The sequence below is a fragment of the Chelonia mydas genome, chromosome 4 (assembly GCF_015237465.2).
Source record: "Chelonia mydas isolate rCheMyd1 chromosome 4, rCheMyd1.pri.v2, whole genome shotgun sequence".
In the NCBI taxonomy this organism is placed as follows: Eukaryota; Metazoa; Chordata; order Testudines; family Cheloniidae; genus Chelonia; species Chelonia mydas.
The window spans coordinates 112,016,566-112,043,594 of record NC_057852.1 but is presented as its reverse complement, the minus strand read 5'-3'; the positions used below and the strand labels follow the sequence as shown (position 1 = coordinate 112,043,594).

The 27,029-nt window shown below is 42.3% G+C and overlaps 1 protein-coding gene across 6 annotated transcripts in view; it reads left to right on the top strand.

Annotated features, from left to right (window-relative positions):
* The window catches only part of CC2D2A (coiled-coil and C2 domain containing 2A), a 139,412-nt gene that overhangs the window by 5,366 nt on the left and 107,017 nt on the right, over positions 1-27,029 (top strand). For 2 of the 6 annotated variants that reach the window (XM_037898033.2, XM_043544630.1), the window contains exons 1-5: positions 1,009-1,062; positions 2,547-2,627; positions 3,052-3,151; positions 22,132-22,220; positions 24,374-24,469. In XM_037898033.2, the coding sequence (XP_037753961.1) occupies positions 1,024-1,062; positions 2,547-2,627; positions 3,052-3,151; positions 22,132-22,220; positions 24,374-24,469 (405 nt within the window). In that variant the 5' untranslated portion in view covers positions 1,009-1,023. The other 4 variants (XM_043544632.1, XM_043544635.1, XM_043544631.1 and 1 more) reach the window with 3 other exon arrangements.

Here is a 27,029-nt window from a genome sequence, read left to right as displayed (position 1 = left end):
CTTTTTTAAAGACATCTGCTATGGCAACTAATTTCAAGAAATATTAGAACAGTTATGGTAAGGACCTTTTTATATGATATTCCCTAGTCACTTTTGCCTACACACAGGACTATTTTAATTTGGTTTTCTAAAGTGATATTTATGTGCTATATATTCAAATGCTATAACTTTTCAATGTAATATTAGTAGGCCTTGAAATATATTTCATATGAGTAGTGCAAAGAACTTGCAGTTTTCAGTTATGTCATTATGCTTAGCAGTAATGTGTTCTGAGCTACTATGGAGGGAATTCATCTCTGATCTGGTGTTGAGGATTATGCAGAAATGGAGCAAGATACAGCTTGCAACCGTATAATCTGAGATCTCATTTGGGTTTAAGAGTGCCTTAAACAGATTTAGCTGAAATTGATTCTTTGCTGACATAAACTGAATGGATATTAGGAGCTCTTAAACTAAAATAGTAGTTACAACACAAGGAGGTGGCACCTCTTTAGCTAAATCATTTTCTAAACAGTTTGAGTTAAATCACAACTTCATCATGTAGACAAAGCGTTAGACACATCTGTAAATTTCAGATTTGGCAAGAGAGAAATGCAAAGTGAACCCAGCTAAGAGGGAGAAGAAAGGGATGCCAATCTTGCAATAGACTCTATGTGGACTAACAATGGGCAGTTTGTATATGATTTACAACAATAGGCAATCTGTATACAATTTATATTTGTCAATTTGATTCACTTTGATAGGGAATTATTAAATAAACTTGCAGATATATTTTGAATGTCTTGTGAATTGGCTACAAATAGAGGAAATTACTCAGTTTTCAAAATTGTAAAACCGTTTTTTGAAGTGTTAAATATTTTAACGTGTCACTTTAAGTTAATAGGGTCCACATGGGTGCAGAAGTGTGCCTTAGTGGAGTCTGTTGCATGACCAGTGCATAAGCATTAAATGTGTACATTCGATTATAATATAACTAATAATTCCTGTATTTCTTGTGACACCCAGGTATTGATTGCTGCAAACATGAATTTCAATGAAGAATCCCAGATGATAGCTATGGAGGTTAGTCTGATTAGTTTAATTATTAAGGCAAAGATGGATTATGGGGCATTTCTTTCTTTAAACATAATCATCGGGTTTTGTTCATATCACACTTTTGCCAGTTACCCAAATAGTAATATAAGGGTCTCTTAATATAGGAGTTAATTGTCTCTTGGTTACATGCAAGTGACTCTCATTCTACTTGATGGAGGTTATATGTAGCTATTAAGAAGAGAAAATTTCTTTCGGTGCAAATAAATCATAAACATAACACAATGTGCTATAAACTTTTTAACTGATATCAGTTTTTAGTTTTGTTGCTAAACCACTGATCATAAGATGCTTTTGCTTTCTATTAAAGCTAATGTTAAAAAAATTATATAATACGTAGGTTGAGAAAAGAGTGTCTATATATCTGGGTATAGTGCTTAGATTATCCACAAATACAAAGTGTGTTTTTAAAAGTCATATGCTACATAGAGTATATAATCAGCAATAACCCAAATTTAGGTGAATAGATTTAACAATACAGTTTAGATATTAGAATCCAAATACTTGAGTAAATCACTCATGAAAAGTTGTACAGAGATTTGGTTGTGGAAAGCAAAATATATCAATGAGTAGAGATAGTCCACCTCAGTAATTGAGAATTAGGTAGGTTGTCCATTTAGAAAATACAATCCACGAGGAAAATATTTCAGTTACTTTCCTGACTGCGCTTCTCATCGGCACTCCAGCTCATCCCTCCTGGTATTGCTGATGTCCGGTGATGTGTTCTATATCAATGTCATTACATTAATTAATTATTGTAGTGCCTATGTGCCAGGCATTTTCCAAATACTCGAAAAAGACAGTCCTGGCTCTGAGGAGCACACAATCTACGGACAAGTACCATAGACAAGTACCACAGGAAAGAGAACTGAAATAACAATATGCACATTATATACAAGTCAACTTGATTACTACACGAAAAATTAAATGTGCACATACATTTTGATGATCATGTGAGTTAATTACAAAATCAGAAAATTACTCAGATTTCAAAACTGTAAAACTGTTTTTGAACCATTAAATGACTATTTATGTAATTTTGGAGGTAATACTTTGCAGAAACCTATGAGAGTTGTGATGTTTTTTGCAGAAGGTAAGATGGTTTGTATGTGTGAATAAATCGCATGTAGGTACCTTTAGAAGAGTGGAGTAGCGGACCTCCTAAATAAAATGTAAGAGCAAACATATTGCTAAATAAAAACTTCTTGAGGTCACACCGATAAGCCGATATATTAAATCTGCACTGCTCGGGCCCAGATCCTGCAAACACTTGGGGCCAGGCACACTTAGCGCCCTTGAGGCCAGTAGGACTATGCCCGTGCTGCAGGGCTGGCGGGACTGGGGCCTACATATGCCCTAAACCGAACCAAATCCAGCAAGAGTGGCGCTGTACGGGTACGTCGGCGGGACGCCTGGTTTTGTTCAACCGCTGTAACGCTTCCTCCCTGGGACAGGAGATGCGAGGCGAGGACCAGGCCCAAGTGGAGAAGCTGAAGTGGACTCTGAAAGCGCAGCGGCGGCGAAGAAAGCAGCCCGTGAGTTCAGGGACGGGCAGGTGGAGAGCGGCTGCCCACAGAGCCTGGACGGTGACCCTGCCTGACGCCTCACCGGGCGCCCCGTCCTGGCTCAGCAGCGCCTCCTCAGCCGGGGCCCTTCGCAGCCCGCGCAACTGGTTCCAAGGGTGGGGGCAGGGCCCCGGGAGAGCAGCACTACCGCGCGTGCGCGGTGATTCAAAAGGAGACGGTGGGCGGGGCGGGTGGAGCTTCCCTGGCGGCGACGGGACAGTTCGGAATGCTGCGCATGCGCATCTGGAATGTAGGCTGTTGCTGGGGGGATTGCGGGCACGCGGGGCGGGAGCGGAGTACATCCGGGTTACGGGGGAGGGGGCGTGGAGGGGCTTCCGCGGCGTGTGCTGCCCTGCCTGACATTCGGCTCCCTCCCCCCCCTCCTCCTCCCTAGCTGCTGGAGGCCGTGGGTCCCGCTGTGCTGCTGGCGGAGGAGGCGGAGGCGGACCGAGCCGGGATGGCGGCTCCTGCAGCCACTGCCCGGGCGCCGCGCAGTAAGTGTGTCTGAGTGACCCTGCCGGCCGGGGGGGCCCGCCCCGCCCCGCCCCAGCCCCTTCGCGTCTCGGGTCTCAGACGCCGCAGAGCGGCGAGGGAGCCCAGGGAATGACCTGTCCTGGAGGGAGCCCTTGGGGGAGCCCCACGCAGCGGGGCCGGCAGCTGTGGCTGCGCAGCGCTGTTAGCCCGAGGCCCAAACTCCTGGGGCGGGAGCAGCGTGTCGGGGACAGCGGAGGGCGGAGTTCCTGGGGCGGCAGCGTCGCTCGGCGAGGGGTGGCCGGGGAGGACGGCGGTGGCAGGGCAGGGCGCTGCGGGACAGATGCTGCTTCTGCCCGATTGGGTGACTGGCAGGCGCTGATATCTTGTTTTCATGCACAGCTGGCGAACCAGCGCGTGATAATTGGGTGCAAATAACCAGCACAGAGCTAAGTTACCCATTATGGAAAGTGCTGTGTACTCTTTTTTTTGTCAGTACAGCGAAAAACTTCCTTTGATTAAAACTCTGGAAATGTATTAAAAAAATTCTCAGTTAAAATAAACATTTTAAATCGTTCAGGAACATTAGATAATATGCACAATATTTTTGGAATATTCCAAGGATCAACCTCTCAATTTATTATACTATATTTGAATGTTATATCTGACACTTAAGCATCACTCTGTGTATGAATAATATTTTGATGACAGGATTATTTTGTCACTATTGTCATTCATCTCCTGCCTATAGAGGGCAAGAATGGAAGAATATATTCAAAGATATATGCACAAAAGGGACTCTACTCGAATCTGTTGCAGCAGAACACTTCATCATGGAGTTGGGGAGGGTGAAGGCAGAAAGTGCTATCCAAAACCAAGTAATTTAAATTTTGCTAGACAAAACTGTTCTTACCCAATTCCGGTCAGATATTTTAGGGAATAGTAGTACCATCAATTTTATTTTGAGATTTTTCACAGAGTGCACAAATGAGAAAAATCACCCATTTTACAAATGAGAGGAATCAAAAGGGAAAATTTTTAAAATAAAATCAAATATATTACAAGTGATTAGAACAAACTAATTTTATTGACAAGACAATGTTTGTTACAAACTCTTAAAATACCATTTTTATTTTGATATTTTGTAAAGAAAAATTTCCAGTTTGAAACTACTTCTCAAACTAATTAGCTTAACTTCAAAAACAAAAAGGTTAAAAATACAGACTTATCAGAACACTATAGTTGACACCCTCCTTCACTGCTGTTGGTTATTTTGGGTTGCAAAACTTTTAAGATTTTGACTTTTTGTCCCCCTTTGGGATAGCAAAAAACTTGTGAACTCAAAAATATTTGCAAACTCAGAAATCCATTTCCCACCCAGCTGCAGTTTTTGACTGCAGGTCATTTCCCTACAGCAGACAGATCAGCAAGGGGATGGTGTGAAAAGATCACTAATCTAGCATTTTCAATTGATTATGCCCATGTCCCGTTTCTGTGTTGATACAACTAACTTAGAACCCTGTAAAGTTTATAAATAGTTTAAATTTGTCTGTAATATGCTTTGCATTTATCAACATTGAATTTAATTTGCTATAGAATTGTCCATTCACCCAGTGTACTTAGGTTCCTCTGAAGTTCCTCACAGTCCACTCTGCACTTGACTAACTTAAATAACTTTGTCATCTGCAAATTCTGCAACTTCATTGCGTGCACACACCCTTCCAGATCATTAATAAATATCTTAAACAATGTGAGACCTAACCTGGAACTTTTAAGCCCCTACTATTCATTATTCGCCATGATGAAAACATTTATTCCTACTCTGTTTCCTCTCATAGCAGGTTTTGATCCGTAACAATACTTTGCTCTCACACTGTGGCTACTTAGTTTCTTTAGAAGTCTCTTCAGTAAAACATCAATCTATTCTCAATAAATTGAGGGATAAATAAATGTAAGACTCCTAAGTGACTCAGGAACGAAGGGTGGGAATCCATGAAAGTACTTAAGCACTGAAGTCCCTGTTTTGGCTCCACTGCATCCCCCAAAACCGCTTCCAAGTGCTGTCGGTTAGGGATGCTGCCTAAATTCTTTGCCCAGGTTTTTCAGGGTGAAAGTTCCCTAGGTGTCTAAAAGTTTCTGGCTCTGGGCATGTGCACTGCTTTCTCCCTCTAGGCGTCGGGATGCCTGTCTCCCACCTAAGCTCCAGAGTGATGCACAAACAACAAAAAAACACGCATTCAGCCATCTAAGTTGTGTTCAGGGCCTGATTGGGTAGGTGTGCTGAGAGGCTGCTATCAGATCGAGTCCAATACAAAATCAGGATGAGGAATAGGTGGTGGTGATTTTTCTTGGTGACTTGAAGTTTGATGCTGTGACACTCAGCATTTCAATGCCTAACTCCTTTTGTGGATCCCGCCCTGATCTATTGACTTTCAATGAGTCTTTGGCTCCTAAATGCTAAAGGCATGTTTGAAAGTATGCCTTTGGCTCCTACTTCATAACGGAGCTTTTGCCAGCTTTAAGTGTGACCTAAAACAAAAAATAAACTTCAGTGGTACCTTTCCAAACACAGGCTTGTCTGTTTGATTCCAAGCTCTATGTTGAAATGCATTTAGGCACGGATCTATAAAGGAATGTAGGTGCTTAAGACCCAGATTTAGGCACTGCTCTTCCTCTAGGCCCCTAAACTCATTAGGTGCCATTTTGTAAGGAGTTAGGCATCCATTGCTGCTGTTCTTGCAAGAAACTGCTTAGGTTCCTGACTCGAGGAAAGGGTTCCTGTCTGTGGATCCCAAGCAGAGAGAGGTGCCTCCCTCTATCCTCTGGGAATTAGGTGTCTAAGTCCAGAAGTGTGGCGCTTAGGACACCCTTCTTGGTATCTGGTATTGGCTAGTTTAGGTAGCTCCCCACCTACTATGCTGGCTTTGTGGTGCTAGTGTCAGATTCCTGTCTCCCCATGTGTTGTATAGTGAGCGAGGTACTTAACCGAGGGTTTCTGGATTCCACTGGGTGGTTAAGCTTTTAACGTTTTAAAAGTTAGGAGTTGCAACACCTAAGTCCCTTTGTGGGTCTGGGCTGTTCCCTCAGTACATCATGTGGAGGGAAGGAAAGGAAGCTGTTCCACTCCGAGGTCCTAAGGTGGCATTCCTACACACAGCTTGATCCCTAGATTCTGGTGAAATGCTCTCTCCTCAATAAGTCTAAGTGAATTCCACAGTCCTACCTGTGAACAAGATTTATGATTGCATTTACTTTGCTTCAGTGTTTCTACTAAATCCTTGTAATTTAAACATGGTTGTCTTTTATACTTGAGAATCTGCTCTTCTTTTTCAAAACAGCAGTGACATTTGAGGGTTGCCCTTAATCCCATCATTTTCAATATTTTCTTCATGTCACTAAAATTCACTTAGTTTCTTTTGTGCTAATCTTACATAATATTTAATTGTTCACTTTTCAGTTTCTACATTTTATTTTTAACTATAGCCAAAGAATTAAATATTCTAACAGCTGGAACAGAAATTTCCCTCCTTCCCTATTTACCTGTGTTAATTTATTCAACATCTCATCATGCTTTTTTTTTAAAGTCTCTTGGCTGAAATCTGGCATTTTCCCTTGATTTAATATTACATTCTCTTTGATCCTGAACTAAACAACTGTAAGGAATTGGCTATATATTAATTCACTAATAAGATAGACTAATAAGTGAATAGAGAACAGCTGCAAATAACGAGGAAGTCTTTTTAAGAAATAACCCAGCATCTGGTAGTTGCTTCCTTGAATATGCTGGAAGATCAAAAAGTTGGGAAATCTTTACTTTCCAGGATGGTTCTATTGGGAATGATCTTTCTTTCTTTGTTTCTTTCATGTGTACTGGGGTCATTTAGTATGAGTATTTGTATCTGATTTACTAAAAGGGGTCACACAGTTTTTCCACCTCCAGCACAAAGGCTGGTGTATTTCTTTGATTCAGTTTTGAAACTACTGGGAATTGCAAAACGTGAAAGAAATCCTGAATGCTATGATAAAGAGAGAGAAGTTGTTATAAAATACATTTGGGGGGAGGGGATGCAGGACAAAAGGAAATGAAGAAAAGTTAAGAAATCAGTAAGTTTAGTAAGAAATCATTACTAAGCAATTTAGTAAAATACCGAACAATTGTAGGATAAATTGTCTTGAAAAGTCACTCCTTAATTCTAAGAACCTGTGTAAACCAGTATCTGTATGTACTAAAGGCAGTTGGCTCAACCAATTAACTACAGGACCTGTTGCTTAATTCCCTATACATACATACATACGTACACACACACACAATTTATGTTGATTTTAGTGAATTGTTGGTGTTTAGAGAATGTACGATCAGGTTGAAGTGACCTAGTATTGCTAAGTCTACCTTAAAATCCACAAAACAGTCTACAGCTGAGAGTCTTGACACTGTTAGTAGTTTTGTTTAATGCGGAGATTATTCCTCATACTCAAAATCTAGTTTTCCAATAGTAACTTGTTTGTTAAATGTTCTTTGTAAATGTGACCAATTATTTTTATTTATAATGCAATAAACTTCTTAAATCAGTAGTTTCTTTGCAGTGTTTAATGTCACACAGATTATTTTAAAATTTGTAAGGAAAAGAATAACACTTAAGACTGATATTTTACAAGCCAGTTTTCAGCTCAAAGAATATGTAACTGGTTTTACAGTACAACTGCTGTCCACCTCCTTCGTTCTCATTCCCAGTTCAAAATAATAATTTCTGCTTCCTGTGATTGCACATGTCCATTCCACTTCAGGTTTAAGTCAGTGATTTTTTTCCTTTAGCAATACTCGTCAAGGTGTTGGTGGTGGTCTCTGCCCTTTAGGCTCTTGGGCAGCAGAGGTGCCCCATGCCTCCCTCAGTTCCATCTTACACTCTGACTACCAAGCATGGGAAGTATCATCTTGCTACTGGAAGTTGTTTTTCTCTCTCTCTCCTTCTTTCTGTCCCCCCCTCCCAAAAAATTATCTTCCCTATGGTAAATAGCTTGTGGTATTCATTAGATTAGTATACATGTTCGTCGTTATTTTCTTGCTTGTTTTGGAGCATTGGTCCCCTCCTTATGTTCAGGGTGCTGATACCTGGTACCGCATGTGCCTAAGTCTCTGGGCTTTAAGGCTTGTGCTGGCTGCAAATAATAATAAAAAATCTGTGCTGGTGAGCGACCCTCATTCCACCTGCCTAAACTGTCTCGGCGAGGATTATGTTAGAGCAGTGGTGCCTAAACTTTGTTTACCCCTCCCCCCACCCCGACCAACAGTAGTGAATCTATCCAGGCTCTTTCTCCCCCACCCCCCATCACTGCACAGTTGGCTCAGCAGAGGAACTCGAAGGTGGAGCTGGGGGCTGAACTGGAGATGGGGGATGAGCTGGGGCTAGAGGTGGACCTGGGCTGGGGGTGGAGAGGGAATGAGGACAGAGCTGGGCTGGAGGTGGAAGAGGAGGTGGAGTGGAACTGTGGCTGGGGGCAGAGTGGAGCAACAGCAGGGGCCGGAGATGGGCTGGGCATTGAGTGGAGCTGGGGCTGGAGCTGTGCTGGGGGCAGAGCAGGGGGCAGAGTGGAGCTGAGCTGGGGGCGGAGCAGAGTTGAGTGGCGCTCTCTCCCTGCCCGTGTTGGTGGCTGGCCTGGGCCCCCCTGAACTTTCCTCCATGCCCCCCTGGGGGGGATGCCCCACAGTTTAGGGACCACCAGTCTGTGTTACAGATTGATGCAGATTTGTAGAGACTTTAAGACCTGGACAGACAAAACAACAAAAGGGAGACTGCGCCACATCCTCATGGAGGCCACCTGGCATCTCCTTTGTGAACTTTCCCGCTCAGGTAAGGAATACCGCTCTGGAATTTCCTTCTGAACGCCAGCACTGATCCCCTTAACCAGTGCCAAGAAAGAAGCACATGAGGGCAGAATCCTCAAAGGAGCCAAGACATAGCTCCACTAGACGATCGACGTCCTCACTATTGTTCACCAGCTTGAGAGGGCGGGAGGACATAATCTACGAAAAGACACTGCACGGTACAGACCTCTTATCAAGCATTTGTTGACTCTGGCGCCCAGGTCAATGTGACTGACCCCTGCTATGGTACTGACTTCCATTGAAGAACAGCAGCACCAGGAAAAGCTTTTGGCATTGACAATGCCAGAGACCTATGCAGCATCCTGGGACATACTCTGCATCTTGGTATTGGACTCCCTGATGGTACAGGAGACAGGTTGGCTGGTACCAATGGATGTCCAGGGTATTGGACTCCCTGATGGTACAGGAGACAGGTTGGCTGGTACCAATGGATGTCCAGGGTATACCAAACATGAAGTCCCTGGTACTGATATCTCCAGAGCGACATCCGTGGACCTTGGCACCACTGGCACAATACCACCGTGGTTGTGTGACTCAGGGTCCTCCTCAGAGCCTGATGTAGGCTCTTATGCCCCTCGCTCCTGTGACAGAAGGTGTCACTTCCCTTCTCCTTCATCAAGAGAGTTCCAATGCCCTGGTACCCACCAGATGTCCAGAGACAGGGACCCTTGGAGCAGTCGTGGCCCTACTAGAACCTGTGGTGCATGCCTCCCGTTTCCAGATTCTCCACCTTTCAGAACTTCTAGCAGACAGCATGTTAGCATACATGAGGCAGTCCAGGAGTTTTTCCATTAGTAGTGATGTTAGCAAGCAAAACCTCAAGGCCTGAAGATGTCAGGATCTTAAGAAGGGCAGTCGGGACCAAGGTTCCAGTCCAGGACCCATTCCAAGGGTAAGAGTCTGAGTCAGATTTCAGGATCTGGGTCAGGAAGCAAAGTACAAATCAAGCCAAGGTTGAAGCCAGGAGTTCAGGAGCATTATAGTCATGACAACTGTAAGAGATTCGTGGTATTGCCTGTAATTTTCCTGGAATGCCCCTTGGGTTTATATGGGTGGTATGGGTGGGGAGCCAATGAGGAGCCATGAGGATGCTGCCTGTTAGTCCCCTTCAGGTGGGACTTTCTATTCTTTGTGTCCATAGCAGGTTATGGGCAGTGGAGCGCAAGCTGGTTGCAGTGGCTTCTGAGTAGCGGCATGAAGATGTTAGCTGCATGGCAGCTCTGCAGGCCTGTGTTCTAGACTCAAAGGGCCTTATGTTACCTCTTCCTAGGGTGCCCTCCGATAGCCAACCTAGGTTTGTCTGGATGAACAGCATGGAAGGCTGCCACAAGGTCAGGGAGATGATTTGGGATGCAGACTCCTAGGATCACATATTGTGACAATAGCCCTCCCAGTCTGTGAGGTTCCCAGAGGGAATCACATATAATTTTTAAGTCCCGTATCTCATGGCCCTTACATTCATTGTGTCCTTGGATCCATACCAGAGTGGGCAATGGTTGAGCCAGGTGAGCAAAAGTGTTGTTGATATAGGGTTTTAGTAAGGATATATAAAACACTGGGGGTATTTTGGGGGATGTGGGTAACTGAAGCTTCATGGTCACTGGTCAGTGTTGTAAGCAAACTCTGCTTGGGGTAGGAGGCTTGACCAGTTGCGCTGCTTCACAAATCTCCACCAGAACAAATATTGTTCTAACATTTGATTTGCTTGTTCATACTGACCATCTGTTGGTGGTAGGTGGTGGATGTGTAAGTGCAGACCCAGAGCAATCATAGGGTTTTGCGCCAAAACAGTGACACAAACTGCAGACCCTGATCAGTTGTGACTTGCTCTGGGAGTCCATGGAGATGGATGACATGAGTCACCAGGAGCTGAGCCTTTTCTTCTGCAGAGGGCAGGTGTGCAGTGGAGATGAAGTGGACCATTTTTATCAACTGGTCAACCATAGCCAAGACTACAGTTTGTCAGCTAGACATGGGGAGCTTGACCATGAAGTTCAGGGTAATGGCTGCTCAGTGACTAGACAGGGTCTTGGAAGGCATTAGGGCGCCGAGCTGTTTCGAGTCTGGCTTCTTGATGTAGGCGCATGTCTCACAGGAATCAACATATGTGTGGGTTTTGTGCACATTGAGGGCCAACAGAAGGAGTGGGTGGACAAATGGAGGGTCTTGAAGTGCCCCAGATGGCCTGCTAATAGTGAGTAATGACAAAGCCTTAGTACCTCTAACTGGGTGGCTGGTGGGACATACAAGCGGCACTTGACATAGAGCAAGCCATCCTGGACCTGGCTTGCCGTCTCGACCCCCTTGGGAGGAGGCTCCTTCTCTGTAGCTGAGCAGATTGGTAACATGAGCTCTTGGGGAATCATGGCATTTAGGAAGTTCCAGGACATAAGAATATATTTGGGGGAGGAGGGTGCGTGTTTCTTTCTGGCAAGATATTCCCCTATTTGTTTGGGACAAGGTAACAACAGTCTTGTTCTGGGCCCCAGGTGGGATGTGATGGTGAATTGAAGCATGTGAAGAACAGGGCTCAGCAAATCTGCCTCTCGTTCAGTGCTTTGGCTCAGTGGAGATATTCAAAGTTTTTATGATCCGTGTATACCTGTACTGGTACTGAGCACTCTCTAGTTAGTGGTGCCACTCTTCAAAGGCTGCTTTGATGGTTAAAAGCTCCTCATCTAGAATTTCTTAACTCTGTTTGGCTGGAGTGAGCTTCTGTGAATAGTAGGCACAAAGGTGGAGGTGCTTTTGTGGACCATGTCTTTGAGAGAATATGGCCCAAATTGCCACATTAGAGGCATCAGTCTCAATGATCAAGGGTTGTGCTGAGTTGGGATGGACCATAATTGGGGCTCTGGTAAAGGTAATCTTGAGCCAGTCCAGTGCTTGTTGGGCCTATGGGAACCCCCAGTGAAGGTGGTGTTTTTGTGGGGAAGCACTGTCAGGGGGCGATTTGGCCTGAAAACTCAGAGATGAACGTTCGATAAAAACAATCCCCAGGAAGTGTTGTAGCTCTTCGATGTTTTGGGGGGGTACCCAGGTCTGAACCACCTCTGCCTTCTTGGGGTCCATTTGGAGGCCATTAGGGGACAGGATGTAGCCAAGGAATTCCATGGAGCACTGGTCAAAGCTGCACTTTTCCAGCTTTGCCTAAAGGCCGTGTTGATGGAGCCGTTCCAGGACTGACCGAACATGCTGGGTGTGGTGTTCAGGATCCTCGGAAAAGATGAGGATATCATCGAGGTAGACTATGATATACTGGGTTAGGATGTCATAGAAGACCTCATTTATGATTTGCTGGAATGTTTCTGGGGCATTTGTGAAGCCAAATGGCATTACCAGGGGCCGTTCTGGGTTTGAAAAAGCTGTCTTCCACTCATCCCTGGCTCAGATCCGAACCAGGTTATAGGCCCCTGCAGGTTGAGTTTTATAAATACATGGTCCAGTAGTTCCAGGATGAGTGGAAGGGGGCACTGATTCCTGAGGGTAACCTAGTGTAGGTTTTGGTAATATACACATAGGTGCTGGGTTCCATCTTTCTTTTTAACAAACAGAACTGGGGCCCCAGCGAGAGAGGTAGATGGCCATATGAAACCCTTGGGCAGATTCTCTTGGAGAGAGGAATGCAGGGCAGCTATCTGAGGTTCCAACATCGCGTCAATACGGCTGAATGGCACCTTGGCTCCTGGGTCAGCTCGATCGGGCAGTCATAATCCTGGTGTGGTAGTAGGGTGTCAGCATTCTTCTCGAAGACATCACCATAGTTGCTGTACTTGTGGCAGTGCTGGAGTCAACTCTGATAGTATTTCACCTTACCCACAGGCAGGATCAGGTGGAGGGTATGTCTTGGTTCTGAGGTTTGTCAGACAGTGTGTGTTGGCAGATTTGCTTGAAAAACTCGGAGCAGAAACTGACTTGGTGCTAATCCCAAAGGACCATGAGCCAGCAGCGGTGAAATGACCAGGATTATGGGGTAGAACCTCCCGAAGGTCCCAAATGGCAACTTCACGCCACTGTCTCCTGTGTCACTGGCCCCAATGACAGGAGTGAACCATATATAGTTTCCACTGGGTTGGGGACAGTCTTTGGTTGAACTGGAATACCCAGGGCTTAGGCCATATCAGTATCTATGAAGTTGTCCATTGCCTGGAATCCACGAGTGGCTGCTGTGGCAGAATTTGGTAAGGCTCCCCTGGTACATGGAAGCAGACTTGGACTCACCATGCCTGGGGCATGCCTTAGCGAGGAATGGGGGAGGGAGGTCATTATGTCAGGCTTACCCAGGCCAACTCCCTCTATCAGGCCTGGGTGTGGTTGCTTCCTGAACTGTGTTGTGCTAGAGCTCGGGGTGGACACTTGGCAAAAGTTTGGCTGATCCTCCACAGTAGAAACACAAGCTGTGACAGTGCCGTTTTTCCTCAGGGGTCACATGGTGGCGGGCACTATCCTGCTGCATGGGTTCAGAGTCTGGGTTGAGATTAGTACTGAGGGTCACTGGTCAGGTAGTAGCACAGACCCCTTCTTTTCCTCATATTGCTTGCTGAGCCTATTGTCAGTGTGGATGACAAGGTTGATGAAGGCCTCCACAGGCTAGCTCATCCTTAATCTCCTCACATAGTCCCCACTGGAACTGGTAGAGCTGGGCCAATTGGTTCCACTCAGGGTCGGAGACTAGTCACCAAGAGTGGGCGATGCCATGCTGTCGGGAGTGGCTCACGTCTGTGAGCACCTACCTTCTGGGAGACTATCAGAAAAAAGGGCAGATAACCTAAACTGGTAGTGTCTTCTATAATTAGATTTTACCAAGTCACTAACAAATGTGAACTCCTGAATCACTATACTGGTCTTACCATGGAGACACAAACAATCCCCTTAGACTCTCCAGTCTGTCTTCCCACCCAGAGAAACAGGACTTTGTAATAAAAGGTCATTTATATAAAAAATTACACCACATTCAGGTTGCTGCCAGTCCCAAGAGACCAGTCACTTACCCCAGATCAGTTGGTACCCTAGATTTTACACCAAAGACAATGATGATAGCTAATTCTATAGTAAATTAACTATAGGTCTATTAGCTAACAAAAGGAAATGAGAGATATTGAGAGTTTGAAGCCGGTGAAATATATGTATAGGTGAGTCACAGTCTATAATTCCAAATGGTAGCAGAGATGTAGTAATCTGCCAGCTTCCCAGCAGTCTCTCAGGACTACCCAGAATGACTCTGGGAATCTCCGTCTTCTCGTTCTGTTATTCCACCCTGTTAGAATCCAAACGGTTCAGAGTTGAAGGATCTTTCCTTGAATCCAATACTTATAGCTTCTTGTTACAGAAAACAAGCTGAGAGGGTCACTACTCACATGGGCTCTTCCTTTGATGATGAAGAGTCAGGAATACATTGCAAATAGTTTCGCTACTGATTTTACAAGACTGTTCACTACAACCTTATTGGTCTGGGACTAAGCTTAGAAGGAGTTGCCCAGTATTGCAGAAGTCCCAAACCACATTTGTGTGCATCAGTTTTCTCATTGGCATTAATCAATGAAGAGGAATTGAGGTGAGGTTACAAGTGTCTTTGATCCAACAAATCAGAACACACTTTTGCAAAGTAATAGCATGATTATTTGCCCTGAAACCTATGTTAGATGTTTCTAAAGGTAAATATCCATGCCAAGTAGGTAGACACCTTATTTTAAAGGGCACAAAGCTTCAAACAAAGCCTTGGACTGTCCTTTAAGGAGAGCAGAACCAGTAGCAGCATGGCTTAATCAAAACACCCTTTTTCTGTTTAAATGACAAGGGAGGGACTAGCTTAATCCTGGAGGGTAATTTATACCTTGAGTATAATATTAATATGTAACCTATATATGGCTTTAATTGCATATTCTAGTTATCTTCTGTCACCAATATTCTTGTATAATGGTCTTGATTAATCATCAATCTCAATGTTGCATTATGTAAGTTGTGTGATAAAACTCCTCCCAATCCTCTTGGCCTTTTCATTTTTATAACCTTTCTATTAATTTAATTCCTTATATAAATATGAAATCACCCTGTACTCAGGCCTTGGCAAAGAAATGTTTTTTTTCCAAAGGAGAAAGCAGAGCAATGTTTAGCTAAAAAAAACCTGACTATATTACTAATGATGTGATTGGAGATAGCTAGAAAAAAATATTTACTTGAAATGTCAGTGTTCACAGCTGTTCAAAGAAAAAAGCCACACGCTCCAAAAAACATCAGCCAAAGAGGCTGCACCTTTTGTCGGCCAATCATTTTACAAAATGTTTACTTTTCTAGTAGAAAAGATGAATTGTGAGGTATGGGACATAAGGGATAATTCAGCTACTTCTCAAAGAGCAGGAAAAGAAAATAGTTAATTCACATGGAGGAAGGACAAAAAAAACCTTGCTTCTTCAAACAGCAAAAAAACAGCAGACATTAATCAATGACATGTTTTTGAACAGTCTCTGAAGAGCATCAGAGAAACTCAAGAATTGCAATGAAAATGAGGGAGATTTGTGAAGGTGTGAAGAACATTATGTAGTTAAAGTCCTGACTCATAAGTAGGTGGGAAACAAGATACCACAAAAAGGAAAACATGTTAAAAAATCTGTACTATTGGGTGTATAAACATAATATTGTCTGTTATAAAATTCTACAGGCTTTTATGCTGTGTTCTTCTTTGACACGGTATGAATGCTACATTAAACTGAGCACCTGTGAAAGGAGATAAGCGGACTCTCAAATGTATAGGATAGGGTGAAAACCTAGTCTTGACCATCCAGTCCAGCTGGAAACACTGCAGTACATATGAAGAAACATTTCTGTTGTGCATAATAGGCCCATTATCATGAAAACCGTAAACATTTTTCCCATCTGTATAAATGTACAATAGTAGGCCTTGGACAGAATCTGCTTTGTCTTTTAATTCACACAGCCTGCCTTCAGTAACATTGTGGAACTACTTTGCATATATTATTTAATACTTTTAATGCAGTAGCAGCCACAGGCCATGACCAAGATGGGGACCACATAGTAGGCACTGTACAATCTCATACCAAAACCTAGTCTTTGCATGAAGAAGTTACAGTCAGAGAGACAATGTATGAAGGGTGCAGAAAAGATACCACGAAATATGAAAAAGGAGCCTCTAATAAATTTGGTCCACAAAGAGGTGTGTCGATTTGTTATGAATGTAGCTATGTCAGAAGGGAGGCCCAGGCCCTTTGGAAGCAAGGATTGAAAAGCAGAAAACAAACAGTAAGTCTCCTTTTCCGCAGCAGTCTAATAATCTAAACCAGTGTTTCTCCATCATTTTAAGTTGGTAGCCCTTTATTTGGAGTCAGAAGTTTTTGCAACCCCCTCTTACTTTTTTTTTTTTTAGTAAATGCAAGATGAGTTTCAGTAGTAACAATAATTTGTGTGTGTGTTTTTGAGAGCTTGACAGAGAATATGTCACCTTAAAGAGTAAGGATGTGAGAGGAGTGAAGTTTTCTTTGCTTTAGAGCATAATTTCAATGCCTTGCAACAACCCTGAGCATCTTTCATGTTCCCTCCCAGGGGATCACTATCAACCTAGAAACACTGTTCTAGAAATCATCCTTTGATCTTCATTTTTGAATCTGATCTGTCCTTACATCAAAGTTCTTTCCATTATTGATACAGTGCTGTATCTTGGGTAGAGATCCTAACTGTTTTAGCTACCAACTGTGGGCACACTTTTTCCTGGATTTGACCCAGTAAACTTACTGTACCTAGCCCATAGCACATTTGCAGCCTGGCATAGAATCATAGAAATGTAGGGCTGGAAGGGATCTCGAGAAGTCATCAAGTCTAGTCCCCTGCACTGTGGCAGGACCAAGTAAACCTAGACCATCCCTGCCAGGTGTTTATCTAACTTGTTTTTAAAAGCTTTGAATGAGTGGGACACCATGGCCTCCTTTGGAAGCCTATTCCAGAGCTTAACTATCCTTATAGTTAGAATGCTTTTCCTAATATTTAACCTAAATCTCCCATGCTGCAGATTAAGCCCATTATTTCTTGTCCTACCTTCAGTGGACATGGAGGACAATTGAGCACCACCCTCTTTATAGCAGCCCGTAGCATATTGGAAGACTGTGACTGGGTACCCCCTCAGTCTTTGTTTCTCAAGACTAAGCATGCTCAGTTTTTTTAAAGCTTTCCTCATAAGTCAGGTTTTCAAAACCTTTTATCATTTTTGTTTCTCTCCTCTGGACTCTTTCCAGTTTGTCCCTATCTTTCCTAATTTGTGGTTCCCAGAATTGAACACTACTCCAGCTGGGGCCTCACCACTGCTGAGTAGAGCGGGACAATTGCCCCTCATGTCTTACATACAACCCTTCTGTTAATACACCCAAGAATCATATTGGCTTATTTTGCAGCTGCAGCACGCTGACGGCTCATATTCAGTTTGTGGTCCACTATAACCCCCAGATCCTTTTCAGCGCATTAGCACCTAGACAGTTATTTCCCATTTTGTAGTAGTGCATTTGTTTTTCCTTCCTAAGTGAAGTGCTCTGCACTTGTCTTTATTGAATTTCATCTTGTTGAATTCAGACCAAGTCTCCAGTTTGTCAAGGTCATTTTGAATTTTAAACCTGTCTTCCAAAGTGCTTGCAACCCCTCCCAGCGTGGTGTCATCTCCAGATTCTATAAGCATATTCTTTACTCCATTATCCAAGTCATTAATGAACATATTGAATAATACTGGACCTAGGACTGAGCCCTGCACTCCACTAGGTACGCCCTCCCAAATTGACAGCAAACCATTGATAACTACTCTTTGAGTACGGTCTTTCAACTAGTTGTGCACCCACTGTGACATACCAGGTACAATCCAGACTAATGAGCAGCTGTGTCAACCCTGCCGTGCAACCTTGGGGGCCTTACAGCGCCTTGCTGAAGTAGCTCCCACCTGGACCACTAACAGACAGCCTTCCAGCATACAAGTCACACCCTAGTGTCTGTATGTAACTGCAGCCTGCCAGCCATACTTGGGTTATATTCTAGCTCTCACCAGCCTTGGCTATGTGGCTGGGTGACCCCAACACACCCCTAATCTCAGATTTTCCCCTAGAAACGTAAATTCTGTACTGTCCAGGAGAGGGCTGGACAGTACAAATCTCCTGAGTCCGTTATTCCATTAAGGGAATAATATGACAACTTGTCACCCCAAATAGAGTTATCTAGACACTTCAACTTGAGCACACTGGATTAGATAAAACAGTAAAAATGAGAGATTTTAAGTGAGTATAAGTAACAGGCATAAAAGTCAGAAATGGTTACAAGAAAAATAAAGATGTTTACTAATCCCTAATTTAAACTATCAGATTCAAGCACATTGTATCAACACATGCTTTCAGCAGTCTTACTGACCAAATCCTGTAGGTCAGGACCCCTCCCCCAGTGTCCAACAGATGCTTCCTTTGTCATTTCAGGTGCAGTAAATACTATAGGCAGAGAGAGAGAGGAGCCTTGAGGTGTTTGTCCCTCCTTTTTATTGTTTCAGACTCTCTCTTGCAAAACATTTCCAGCTGGGCACTAGGAGACAAAGAGTCTGTGATATTCCTTATAACCCTATTATCCTCCAGGTGCTTTCAAATTGATTGCTTAATAATTTGCTTCAATATCTTTCTAGGTATGGAAGTTAGGCTGACTGGTCAATAATTCCCAGGGTTCTCCTTGTTCCCCTTTTTAAATATAGGTACTTTGCTCTCTCTTCTTCAGTCTTCTGGGACCTCTCCTGTCCTCCAGGAATTCTCAAAGATAATTGCTAATGCCCTGAGATTGCTTCAGTTAGTTCCTTAAGTACCCTAGGATGAATTTCATCAGTTCCTGCTGACTTGAAAACATCTAGCTTACCTAAATGTTCTTTAACTGTTCTTTCCCTATTTTGGCTTGCATTCCTTCCCCCTGGTTGCTAATGTTAATTGTGTTGAGTATCTGGTTATCATTAACCTTTTTAGTGAAGACTGACGCAAAACAGTCATTAAGTACTTCCACTTTCTTGATGTCATTCTCCTTCCCCTCTAAGTAGAGGAACTACACTTTCCATATGATGGTATGTGTAGAACCAAAAAGATTAGATACCCTTATTTTTAATGTAGAGTAGCACCCTGTGGCGCTCCCCAGAACTTTAAAATGGAGATGCTTCCTGGAGGACTAAGGGTGAAATCCTGGCCCCATTGAATGTGTCCCAGAAATTCTCTCTTATTTAACAGCCTTTCACTCCAATCAGAATTCAGCATTTCTTTCTTGGACATGTAGTATTCATAGACCTTAAGTCTTCATGAAAGATGATTGTTTTTAGAACTTCACTTTAGGCGCCCTTGTGGTTAATAATCAAACTCTTGCAAATCACAGAATTTCTCTAATGGAAAAGTAAAAATTGTAATAATTTTAAAGATGATTTTACCATTGGATAATTTGTAATTCATGTTCCCATTTGCCCTGTTGACTTTGCTTTCCTAGTCTGGTATCTCTCTTTGAGACTTTTGCTAAGGAAGTACTGCTTCATGCCATTTATGCTAATTACACATACATATGGTTACTTATTTATTGTCTCTCAATTAATTTCAGAGAAAATTTGCTCACTTGAAAAGTAAACTGTGTTTTTCTAACTTCTAGCCATGTAAACTCATCTTGCAATCTAAAAGTCAAACTGTGTTCTTTCTGGTTCAACGACTCATGCATCATCATCAGTATGAAAGATGCTCCAGATCAAGCTGAGCCCTTTTTTTCACCTCTGAAACTCCATTGATTTCAATGGGACTGCACAAGTCTAATTGAGGGCAGAATATGTCCATGAAATTAGAAGTTAGTTAACTATTCTTTTGGTGATGCATGAGCCAGAGTAGAATCTATCTTCCTCTCATAATTGTACAGGCTCTATAGTGCTAAGAGTTAAAAATACTGTGACAGAAACTGATTTGCCACTGAAGCAAACATATGACTCAGTACACACTCTTAACCCCTTGACCTCAACCCAGAGCCTCCTCCTGCATCCCAAAGCCCTCATCCCCAGCCCCACCCCAGAGCCTGCACCCCCAGCTGGAGTGCTCATCCCCTCCCACACCCAACCCCTCCTGCCCCAGCCTGGAGCGCCCTCCTGCACCCTGAACCCCTCATTTCTGGCCCCACCCCAAAGCCTAGGGGAATCCTCAAGCTTCCGTGCCCCCCTGCAGGGCTGTTTGTGACCTGAGACTGATTTTTTCTGTGGGTCAGTGGGCCCTGATAGTCCGGGGTGTAGAACCTTTTTTCTATGTCATACAGGTCAGATTAGATCAGTGGTTCTGAAGCTATTTACCATTGTGGGCCGCATACGTAGCTCTCCATGCGTTATGTGGGCTGCGTCCACTTGATATATATGCCACCTGTGTGGCCCTGGAGATGTCACGTCGGCTGCAGCTGTGTGCTGATTGGGCTGAAAGCAGCCTGTTGTGTACAGATTGAGGACCATTGGACTAGATGATCGTTGTGGTTCCTTGTGTCCTTATAATCTACAAACTGACATCAGTGTTACTAGCATGCATGCAGGTGTCTGCAGGATCTGGACCTTAAGGTTGAACATATTCTGCTCCAGTGAAAATAAGGAAAATGACACAAGATGAAGGGCTTGAAACTGTGAAGAAGCCAACAAGGTATTGTCTGAAAATACTGAGAACTGTGATTAGCACATGCAATGGTTGCCAGCTATTGAATTTATTTTAAAAGGCTAAAGATGAGTATAGTGATGGTCCTCACCCCTGGAGTGCCCCCCAGTGGCCTGGTGTAGCATTGCAATTATGACTCTGCCTCAGTTTTCCCCAATGGGCTTCGATAAATCCAGTGAGGCTTATGTATATTGAACAGTACACCGTCAAAGGTCTAGTTTATTTTACTTAAAAGTGGAACATTATATAAATAGGCGTTCATTTCAGCATCTTTAGCTGTAGGGGGAGAGGGCTGAGTTAACTTTAATCCATCAACCCCACTTACATCTAGGTCTGCTACCCTCAAGGCCCACTTGACACGGAACCCTCTTCTAGAGCCAGGGCCTCTTTTCATGAGTTAGGGAAGTGGTTCTCCACTTGGGTCAGGGTCCCCCATGGAGGTCAAACTGCAATGATCCTTCCTTAGGACAGCATATAATTCCTCTTATCTGGGGCTTCTCTTGCTATCTGGTGAAATTCTTCCACAAGGGACAGGTTCTACTTTGACTTGGCACTCATAGCTCTTCCCTTTTGGAGCCTCTCCCACTTAGGAACATTCTTCCTTAGTTTCCTTTCCTGGTGAGCCCCATCACTTTGGGATCTTTCTCATTCTGGGAACTATTCCTCTCACCGGAAGTTTCTGTTCTCTAGTCTGTACTGTGAGTAGCTGCCTTTTATCATGCCCAGGTGCTTCACTGCCTAATTAACTGCCCCAGTGAGATAACTAATCCCATGTGAACCTGAATTGCCTAATTCCCCTTTATGAAGTCTGTCATAGGTGGGCTGAGCCCCTGACCCCTTCAGAAGGCCAAGTACCCTGTGAGAGTGAGGAACTAGATTTTTTTGGTAGCGTTACTTAAAAAAATAAGGTTTTACTTCATTTTGGGGCCATATATAATAGCTTTGAACAAAGACTAGTACATAGACAATGGGTATCTTGTTTTAATGTTTATTTTGGAATTGTCATGGGGGGGGTATTCCTTTAATCACGATTGGTTCTATATAATACCATATAATATTAGAAATGGCAAGCTCAGATCACCAGAACATGGAGCACATCAGATAATTAAGAAATATTTAATGGAAAGAAATGTTGATATATTGTACTCTGGATGGTCAGATCTAATCAATTGTATTTTAATTTAATTTTGGAAGGCAAATCTAGCTGGGCTAAAGGAGTTCAACTGCTAGCCTATAAGGTTTGAAACATGAAAACCAAGACTTATTTTTCATTGTCAAAATCAAGCATGTGTATATTTTAACGTTTTCTCAGTTGAAGAAGGTCTTTCTGTTGGAAACTGAAATTTTCCATATCCTGTAAATATTTTGAATAGCAAATCTTTTATATGATTTTTAGATTCTGCCACCAAAAAACTGTAATTCTAGATTTATCGTGATTTTCCTGTTTCAGGCTTCCCTCCTGTCCCTTCTACCTCAAGAACAAGCTTTGCAGAATTTTCCATTAGGGAACGGATGAGAGAAAAATTAAAAGCTGCAAGGGTGAGAATGCATTTATTAAGGATTTTATTGTATTTGATAGGATTTATGAGAATGTAATCAATCTTCTTTGTTTTGTGCTGCATATAATTGAATGAATTAAATTTGCCTTTGTAACTCTGTTTAATATAGTATTTGATATCTGTACAGATTAATTCCCAGTAGTTGGTTTTGATGTTATTTTCTAAACAAGTTAATTTGATTCTTGTTTGTAATATGAAAAATGTAATGTTTGGAAAAACCTTGCCATTTTAACTGAGAGTCAGATCCTGCCACTTTTATGTTGAGTAAGTACTACTTTCCATGCTGGAGTCTTGCTGAAATCATTGTGGCTACTTGTGGCGTAAAACTACTGTACAGTGTAATAAAGGGAAGCATAATCTGGCTATTTATAATAATTTAAGAGGATTATGCAATAAAAAGAATCTTTCATTAATATTACTTGTACTAAGTAGGGCTGTTGATTAATCACAGTTAACTCATGTGATTAACTCAAAATTAATCGCAATTAAAAAATTAATCACAGTTTTAATTGCACTGTTACACAATAGAATACCAACTGAAATTTATGAAATATTGTGGATGTTTTTCTACATTTTCATATATATTGTATTCTGTGTTGTAATTGAAATCAAAGTGTATATTATTTTTGATTACAAATATTTACACTGTAAATTCACCTCATACAAGTACTGTAATGTAATCTGTTTGTCATGAAACTGCAATTTACAAATGTAGATTGTTTTGTTTTTGAGTGAAGTTATGTTTAAAAAAAACAATGTAAAACTTCAGACCCTACAAGTCCACTCAGCCCTACTTCTTGTTCAGTCAATTGCTAAGACAAACAAGTTTTTTTACATTTACAGGAGATAATGCTGCCCACTTCTTATTTACAGTGGCACCAGAAAGTGAGAACAGGCATTTACATGGCACTTTTGTATCTGGCATTGCAAGATATTTACATGCCAGATATGCTAAACATTCGTATGCCCCTTCATGCTTTGGCCTCCATTCCAGAGGACATGCTTCCATGCTGATGATGCTCGTTTAAAAAAAAAATATGTTAATTAAATTTATGACTGAACTCCTTGGGGCAGAATTGTATGTCCCCTGCTGTTTAACCTGAAATCTGCCATATATTTCGTGTTATAGCAGGCTTGGGTGATGACCCAGCACATGTTGTTCATTTTAGGAACACTTTCACTGCAGATCTGACAAAACCAATGTGAGATTTCTAAAGATAGCTACAGCACTCGACCCAAGGTTTAACAATCTGAAGAGCCTTCCAAAATCTGAGAGGTGTGGAGCATGCTTTCAGAAGTCTTAAAAGAGCAACACTTCGATGCGGAAACTATAGAATCCGAACCACCAAAAAAGAAAAACAAATTTCTGCTAGTGGCATCTGACTCAGATAATGAAAATGAACATGCGTCAGTCCGCACTGCTTGGATCGTTATTGAGCAGAACCTGTTATTAGCATGGACACATGTCCCCTGGAATGGTGGTTGAAGCATGAAGGGACATATGAATCTTTAGCGCATTTGGCATCTTGTGGCGCCGGCTACAACAGTGACATGAGAATACCTGTTCTCACTTTCAGGTGACATTGTAAACAAGAAGCGGGCAGCATTATCTCCTGATAATGTAAACAAACTTGTTTGTGTGAGTGATTGGCTGAACAAGAGGTAGGACTGAGTGGACTTGCAGACTCTAAAATTTTACATTGTTTTATTTTTGAATGCAGTTTTTTTTTGTACATAATTCTACATTTGTAAGTTCAACTTTCATGATAAAGAGATCGTACTACAGTACTTATATGAGGTGAATTAAAAAATACCATTTCTTTTGGGTTTTTTTACAGTGCATGTACTTGTAATCAAATATAAATGTAAAGTGAGCACTGTACACTTTGTATTCTGCATAGTAATTGAAATCAATATATTTGAAAATGTAGAAAACGTCAAAAAATATTTAAATTGTATTCTGTTATTGTTTAACACTGCAATTAATTGCAGTTTTTAAAATCGTGCAATTAATCACGATTAATAATTTTTAATCACTTGACAGCCCTAGTAGTAAGACCTTGAATTTCCAGGAATTGTTATAACATTACTCATATGTTATATGACCAAAATTTCTTTTTTGTTTTTTCTTAGTCTAAAGCAGAAAGTGCTTTACTGCAAGAAGGTCCAAGACCAAGGCACTTAAAAAGCCTCAGGCTGAGGGAATCAGAAACTAAATGGGATAAAGAGGTGAGAAATACAGTGTGTACATGTGCATGCGCCATATGCTGTCATTTGAACAAGAAAGTGAAGGTAATAAAACTGTCAGTTGTTTGAAAGCCATTGTGTAAGATCGTTTGTATTGCTCTTTTTTATATTGTCTGCTAGACAGAAAGACAGACATCCCGAATTTTTCAAGAATTCTCTAGTTAACAGGAACCTTTCTAATTAATGCATTTCATGTACATGCTATACATGCAGTATTAAATTTTTTTTCGTTATAGCATAGACTTCAAGTGAGGCTTCTATCACCTTGAGATTAGCCCTTCCAAGCTCTGTGCTCCTGTTATTTACCATGTTTTAAGATACATAATTGCTATACTTGAACCAAAAAGAGTATTTTATCTGTAAATAGTGTGCTTTTATATTTTATTTCTGTTAGAGGTTACACAGATAAAGCTGTAGCTTTATATAAAGGTATAAAGCTATAACAGCTAAAGAACTCTCACTTTTTAGACGTATTTCTTTGTGAGCATTTTGCATCCTTTGATTCCTAACCCCTTTATGTTGATAAGGGGATGGGGTAAGTAAGGGAGAACGGGGTTTAAAAAGTCCGTTCCTAAGCCACCAGGGGAGCTAGCAAGCAGGAGCAGCAATTGGGAGTTTTGCGAGGCAGTCCTCCAGGTGAGGGAGGAGAGACTACATGATCCTCGAGATGAGGTTGTCTGGTTGCTTGCTTGCTTGCTGTGTGCTTGCTTGATTAAATATTAGTGTGTTGTATTGTGGGGGCTGTGTCCTGAGCCTACTGACATGCTAGGCTAGGCTAGGCTAGATAATGAGGCTCTAGCCTGCTGTCCTTTGATCCCTAACTCCTTTAGAATCACTTGACAAGCGGGTGGGGTTAACTCAGGGAGAACTGAAGTTTTTAAAAAATCAGGTCCAAAACTCCTGGAGGAGCTAGCAAACGGAAGTTTTGAGGAGTGTCAGAGGCAGATACACCTAACAAAAATACTCTGAATTTAGACCACTAACACCCTCCCCGCCCCCAAAAAACCCTAACCTAACCAACCAAACAAAAAAACCCCTGAAGACTAAAAGTAATGCAGGCAGTAGTCCAGCATCAGAGTGAGGACAGTCTAGTTTATTGCACTGAATGTGGCATATACGATTACCTGTCTTGGGCAGATGGTGTATGTGTGCATATGGTGCAAGCAACTCATGGCCCTTAGAGACACAATATTGGCTCTTGAGACCAGACTGGGTGAACTGGAGGAGCTAAGGGAGACAGAGATACACAGAGAAGACTTTCACAGGCACAATAGATGGGTCCCACCCTTGAGTTTGACATGCCTCCATGCTGTAAAGGAGGATGACATTTTTGGGGAAGAGGAGCATCAAGCTGGAGTGGAGGGAAACAAACCCATAGTTTGCAGATGGTGTCACTGTATCCTCTCACATTGAGGATACCCCTCCTGGGGAGGGAATCCCAGTTACTAGGAAGAAGAAGGTAATGATAATAATGGGGGATTTGATTATTAGAAGCATAGATAGTTGGGATTGGGATGACCCGGAGAACCACATAATAAATTGCCTGCTGCAATGGCTGTGGATCTCACAAGACAGACGGATGTGCAGTGCTGGGGAGGAGCCAGTGGTTGTGGCATATGTAGGTACCCATGATGTAGGCAAAAGTAGGAGAGTGATCCTGCAGGCCAAATTTAGGCTGCTAGGTAAGAGATTGAAGTCCAGGACCTCCATGATAGCATTAACTGAAATGCTTCCAATTCCACCTGCTGGGCCAGGAAAGCAGGCGGAATTGCAGGGTCTCAATGTGTGGGTGAGACAATGGCGCGGGGAGGAGGGTTTTGAGCTATTAGAAACTAAGGAACCTTTTGGGAAAGGAAGAGCTTTTACAGGAAGGATAGGTTCTACCTAAACCAAAAAGGAAACAGAGAGCTGGCTTGTAAAATGAAAAAGGTTGTAGAGGATTTTTTAAACTAAAGGCTGGGGAAAAGTTTATGGATGCAAAGGAGCACAAGGTTCAGGTGGAGACATCTCTTAGGGATGAATTTATTAAAGGGGGAACTTTATATGCTTGTAAAGAGCATAGGAAGTTGGTAAAGTACAAGTAGGAGCTAATAAGGACAGTCGAACATAGGAGTTCCATTTAAATGTAACACACAAAGGCAAGCAAGTGAATATTGACAAAATGTACAAGTGCTTATATGCAAATTTTAGAAATTTAAATACTAAGATGGATGAACTAGAGAGGCTGGCATTAAATGAGGATATTGATATAATAGGCATCATGGAAACTTAGTAAAATGAAGATAATCAATGGGATGCAGTCATTCCAGTATACAAAATATATAGAAATAACAGTAGGTCATGTTGGTGTGTGAATGTAGTATCCACTTCCGGTTTCATAAATTGTTGTTTCTGTCCCTCCTTTCATAATCAGGATCACACAATGGTTTGAGTAGTTTTGTTTTGCTTTAGAAGAGAAAAGAGTTAACTGTAACTAGCAAATGCACCCACTTTCTAATAAACATTTGATCAGAATAAAATTGTACTGTAAACATGCAACAGT